At 47.0% G+C, this 6,167-nt stretch overlaps 1 protein-coding gene across 2 annotated transcripts in view; it reads right to left on the reverse strand.

Annotated features, from left to right (window-relative positions):
• Positions 1 to 1,912, reverse strand: part of AGK (acylglycerol kinase) — a 37,717-nt gene extending 35,805 nt beyond the window's left edge. Inside the window, exon 1 of one of the 2 annotated variants that reach the window (XR_008732305.1) lies at positions 1,733 to 1,912. Coding sequence is in view for 1 of the 2 variants with exons in the window: in XM_014279554.3 (XP_014135029.1) it covers positions 1,733 to 1,842 (110 nt within the window). In the remaining variant the exon portion in view is untranslated. The remainder of the gene's footprint in view (positions 1 to 1,732) is intronic. The other variant, XM_014279554.3, reaches the window with a different exon arrangement.
• Positions 1,913 to 6,167: the final 4,255 nt, after the last annotated feature.

The following is a 6,167-nucleotide window of genomic DNA, read 5'->3' on the forward strand; positions in this document are numbered from 1 at the left end:
GGCTGCTCTGCCTCACCAGTCAGCCCCTTGTATGAATGTCATTGAGCAATTTCTTCCTCCTCATTTTCTACATCAAGTTTATTCTGCTGGCTAAGAGGTATCTAGAATGACAGAACTTCAAATAATTACTCATTTACATTTCACTATTTTATCCAAATTCAAAGCTCAAGTCATCTGAGGAAAAAGGTGGATGAAATACAAGCTCAAGGATCCACTGACATTACACAAAGTCATCAAAAAGACCCAACTGGTTTAGCACAGGTTTTATGGTTGTGTCTTTGTTTTGGTTTTTTTTTGTTTTGTTTTGTCGGGGTTTTTTTGTATGTTTTGGGTTTTTTTTGGTTTTTTACTTCTGCTTACAACACAGCCGTATAGTACTTCTTTTCTGTCTGTTGGTCCATGTTAGGAACACATGTGAAACCATGACCTTGTCAACACCACTTTTACACAGTTATTCTCCATTTTACCATAGCCTGCCCTACAATCAGCAATTACAAGGAAAAAAGTACAGAGGGAGAGGCTTTTTGCTAGTTGCCCTGCAGTCAACTGAGCCTTAGTGCTTCAGGTAATAAGTAAGCAACTAAAGTAGATGTACCATTCAAATCAAAAGCTGATTTAATGCAGAAGTCCCTAGGCAAAGGAAATATATAATAAATAAAGAAGGAAAGTATAACAAACAATAAAAACAGATTTATTTTCCTAAATTTTCCACCGAGGTTTTGGCAGCAGCAAAGAACACCGCTAAAATCACTGCTTAACAAATAAAAAGGCATTAAGACGGTGACAGAATAAGCAGCAACACCAAAAGTAACAATTCTTGGAAAATAATTTGGCTTTACTTGCATTTTAGTCAAATGTATTCACCATAATCTTGAAGGACAGGGATTAAAATATAAGCCTAGCTATTAAAAAATTGCAAACAAGGATTTTGCTTACTGTAAAGGAACATTTGCTCTACAGATAAACAGCGGAAATGACACCATGCTTGGTGCCACTGACATTAGCAGTACTGCTGCTGCAGCAGTTGACGGGCTCCTTATGGCTGCGTGGATGACAGTGGCAAAGCAGGTGCACTGGCGAGGCACAGGACTCCACCGTGCCCCAAGGCAGGCACAAGTGCCCACGCAACAGCGATCTGGCATCTTTCACAAGGTGTACGGCACCATTAAAAGAAAAAATGGAGGTGGGAAAACCCATAGGCACACAACCACCATGCTGTGGTGGTGCCTTCCCATCAGCCTGGTACCAGCGGCACCATTTCCAGGTGTAGTGCCCAGACTGGTTTCACTCATCCTTGTAATATTGCAACCCGATGGCACATGCTTGGCAACTTTTTTAAGTCAGAAGAGTGAAACCTTTCTCCTCCTCGGCAAGCCCCAACGTTACTCAACCCACCCCCGCCAACACCTCTGTTTCAAACCAGCGCCCGAACCAGACTGAAACTTCCAGCAAGGCCAAGGCGGGAAGTCACGAAAAGGCACTGAGCCTTCCCGAGCTCACGGCTGCGGAGGGGGAGGCAGCGCCGTCCCCTCAAGGTACCGCAGCCCCTCTGAGGGGAGACCCCACTTGAACAGCCGCGATGGGAGACCGCTCGAGGCAGAGTGCCGGCAGCCCGGGCACCCCATGCGCACACGGCGGCGATGCCCCCGCCGCAAGGGGCCGGTCGCTTCTGAAAGCCCCGCGGGCACACGGCCCCCCGGGCCCGGCCCGCCCCGCCCCAGCCGGCAGTTACCAGTGCTTCCCATAGAGCCAGTTCCCGCCCCAGCTCAGCAGGCAGACCCCGAACGTGGTTTTCTTCCAGTGATTCCTCAGGGTCGTCAGCAATTTCACCGCCCCGGCCATGCCGCCCCTCAGGATGGGCCGGCGGGAGCCGCCGTGCAGCCGCTCCCGCCGCCCGGCCCGGCTCGGCTGGAAACGCGTCCCCCGGCTCCAGCGTTCCGCGCACCGCGGCCCTCGTGGCCTCCCGGGGAGGCCGGGCGGTCCCTGCCGGGGTCCGGCCCCGACTGGGGAGCTCTCCCGGCCCCGACTGGGGAGCTCTCCCGGCCCCGACTGGGGGCTCTCCCGGCCCTTTCTGGGGGGCTCTCCCGGCCCCGACTGGGGGGCTCTCCCGGACCGGGTTGGGGGCTCTCCTGGCCCCACCGTGCCGGTATTGGCCAGCCTGCGCCACCCACCCCCCGGAATGGAGTGCGCGGCTGAGGCAATCTCATCCCCCACCCATTACCGTGCCCCTCCTCGGGCCTTGTGAGCCCCCAGACATGGTGCAGACACCCTCCCTACCTGTGAAAAATCCCAAAGCAAATCCCAAGGAACAGTGTGTCCCGGCCCTCACGCCTCACTGCTCCACCCTCCAGCCACCATGAGGTGACCCCAGCCACGGGCAGCAGGCCCGGGGGAGCAGGGGGCTCTCTGCCTAGCCGAGGGCGGAGGTGAATAGGTGCGTGTTTCCCACTGGTAGAAATATCCACAGTGCCCTCCTCCCAAACCCCCAAAATATTCTGGAAGATTCAGCTACAATAAATGTTGGCTTGGAAGGACCTGGGGTTTGCTGTCTGAGCCCCACCAATGGCTGACCACGGGCACCATGAGAAATGTCTTCAACCACTTATGGAAAACAGACCATCATCGCAGGGATGCCGTGCTGCCGCAAACAGCATGAACACCCTGCCAGTGAAAGGCAGGAACACAACTACAACCAAGTGGCAAGGCTTGACCTTACGATGGAAAAGGCTTTGGGACAATCCAGTGGCTAGTGGCCTCTTCTGGCGTGCGAAATTGAACTTTATAACTCAGGATAGGTTATAAAGCAGGTATGTTTAATTCACCAGTGGGCATCAGGGTGGATAACTTCAAAAGCACCTGCTGCTCCGACTTCATTGTGCATGTGTGATTTAAAGTATACATTCATACATATTCAACAGATGCCCGAAAATAGGTTGGGTTAGGATAATTAGTCCACCAAGAAGTCATTAACATGTTTCCTCCCATTTGCGCTTGCACACTGTCTCCTGGTGGTGGTCGTGGGGGTCGTTGTCTCGAGTTTCTTCAAAACCAAAAAAACAGGACAGATCGCATACCAGTGTCTTCTTACCAGTACACAGAGCATCCCAGGTCTATCTTGTCAGTACAAAGGAAAAACCAGGACAGATGCAGTTTTCCTATCTCAAGGCACAGGTGTTCCCATACCAGTGTCTTCTTATCAGCACACGAGCACCCCAGGTCCATCTTATCAGCACAAAGGGCCCCAGAACCGGGCCTAATTTGCAAAGTCATACTGTGAAGCTCCTCTTTGTACATACAATGAGAATTCTAATTATTCTAAGTTTTCCATATCCTATTAATCTAGATATTTCTAAGCTTTCTATCACTTCCAGCATGACTTCGGGCCATGGCTTCCCTTATGCCTGAGGGGTGGTGAGCAGCCCCAGAAGTTTCACAGAAGCGCTGCATGGAGCCGTGTGTGGCTAACACCCAAAGGCACCCAGTCCTGCGAGAGCACACCAGAGATGGCAGGACGTTCGGAATGAACCGTCAGCTACATCAGTGCTGTGAGGAAGTAATGCCACCTTTGTAGACCTCTGTCCTCCTCTGACAGTGACTCACGCTGGAAGGCTCGAGACAAGGATGCGGTCTGGCAGCAGCCAGCAGGTCAGGGTAATGAACATGATGCTGGGCAGAAAATTTTTTTCAGAATGTTTTCTTCCCTCCTGCAAAATGCTGTTTTCAGCAAAATCTGAATGTTTACAAAAAATGTCAAAGTCAATAAAATGGCTTTTCTGTGAAAAGCTTCTCCAAATCCTTCCGCTTAATGATGTCTGGATTGGATGTGAGTAGTAACATAAGGGGGCTGCTTGAGGCTAATTTTAGGACTCTGGGTATGCAAAACTCTTTTCTGCAAAAATCAAGATGATGCAGAAGATCGACCAGGAGACATGTTCTGTTGATGATAAGGAAAGCAGATTAAACCCCATGGATTAGTTTCCCTACTATGTTTTGAGTTTTCTTTTCCCTTAGTTTTGTAAAGCAGAAGAGTTGGGATTTGTTTTTCTAAGAAAAAACATTAAATGGTCAGCTTCTGATGAGTATTTCAGGCACACTCTCATCCAGCAGCTGTCACTTCCCACTTAAACATTCCAGGTTCATCTGTCCAGTGCATCTCGTGTACTGGGTACATGCACTTGATGCACCGCTGAATGTTCCAGGTGGTGTGGAGTGATTAAATGTCCTACTTTTTTTTTTTTTTTTTTTTTTTTTTTTGGGTCTTGTCCTACTTTTTGTGAGGATTCAGGTGGTGCGGGCAACTGCTAACAACAATAGCAACAGATACTAGTACTCTCATCTTGCTTTCCTTAGCTTATGAAAACTGATAAATACTTTTCAAATTCATAATTCTCATGAGGTGCCACAAATAATTTACAAGCATCTGTAACTTCCTATTTCACAAACAAGTCTGCTGAGTATAGCTGTGTTTATTAACAATGCTTCCAAAACAAGCTTGAATTTTTAACATAAAGCCTCTTTAGTATGCCGATACATGTTTGGAGCCACCAGAAAAACACTTAAATGTATGAAAGACCTGAATATCACTAAGATGACTGAATGGAAATTCTCCTGAGTTCCTATGCATGAAACACATCAGAGTTAGTATAAATGAGAAATTTTAGCTCAGATACTAGTTGTCTTTCAACATCCCTAGCAGAGGGACTTGACCTTGCTCTGAGTAGCATGGCTGGACTGGATGAGCTCCAGAGGTTCCATCCCACCTCCACCATTCTGGGATTCTGTGGTGTTATTTGAGAATTTGGGCTGATGATATTGAGATGGGGCTTTTTGAAGAGAACCGCCCTTAGAAGAAATAAACACTGCAGACAACAGTGACAGATTGTGTATTTGTCTCATTACTTGGCTTTACTTAAAATGCAGCATCCATTCCGAAATCCCTCTGGGCAAACACGTACGTCCTAGTTTTTGGCTGTGGCCATCTGATCACCCTCAAGGTAGATCACACCTGCAGTACTGCTGCATGTACCAGGTTCTTCTCTTTTAGCTCTCCTAGTTTTCTCCATGTCAGATCAATAGAATTAGAGTATTAGGCATAATAATAGAAATAAGTATTAAGAGTATGTGCAATGGAAAATGAGAGGATAAAAGGTTGATCTTGAACATCCTCTAGATTATGTACTGTAGCTATTTTTTAGGCCAAGTAAAATGACTGCTACCTTTTTCAAAAAAACTGCTCAGAGAAGGATGGAATATGTGTTTTGTTTTCTTACAATTGCTAGATGGCTTGTTTAAAAAAGTAATTTGAAAAGCTGCTGTGTAACTCCAATACTTGACTGGGGATGTCTCACCTAAAATTATCACACAAGTTGTGTGTGAAGACAGGTGAGTGCCTCATCCTAGTTACTCGTGTCTGACCTATTTTTTAAGAGCAATTTTTTATCATCCTTTCTCTACCATCAGTGCCAAGCCTGTTAGCAGAACAAGCCTCAGATACATGACCATGCTTCAGGGACAAATTTGTTTGTAACTTTAGGAAAGTCACCTGCTCAGCCACCTCAGTTCTCTTCTTAGCCAGACAATATGGGTGAAACAGTTGAGAGATTTTTGTCTACTGCTTGGCAATGCCCTACAATTGATAAAGACAAAGAATTATTTAGTCTTGTTTTCTGTCCAGCACAATCTGTCCTCAAGTCCTCACCTCAGCTAATTCATCTGGGTTGCTGTTTTTCTCTCATCGTCATTTCTTTGAGGATGGGGTTGAACATACATAATCATTTTACTGAAGTCACTGGTTTCATCCCTCGGTATGTAGCTTTGAGTGGGACCTTAAAAATCAGGAACAGAAGCCCTCACTTAGTACTAGTACTTAGGCTTTATTCAAATTTGTGGCCTGAAAGCTAATTCTAGCCATGTCATATGGCTGAACTGGATGATCCCATCCTACATCTCCAATAAGTTCTGTGTCAGCACTGTACGAGGGCAGAAGAGAGTTTTTGCATAATGGTAACATGAAGGATATGTGCCTGTGTGTTCCTAAAAGAAAGGGACACCCCCAGTTCAGCAGTCATTTGTCATCCTTACAGCACCAGAGAATTGAGACCCCTCTGCCTGCTGGTTATTCTGGCATTCATGATGCAGTGAAGGATGGGCTGAGGGTATCAAGCAAC

The sequence above is a fragment of the Falco cherrug genome, chromosome 5 (assembly GCF_023634085.1).
Source record: "Falco cherrug isolate bFalChe1 chromosome 5, bFalChe1.pri, whole genome shotgun sequence".
NCBI lineage: Eukaryota > Metazoa > Chordata > Aves > Falconiformes > Falconidae > Falco > Falco cherrug.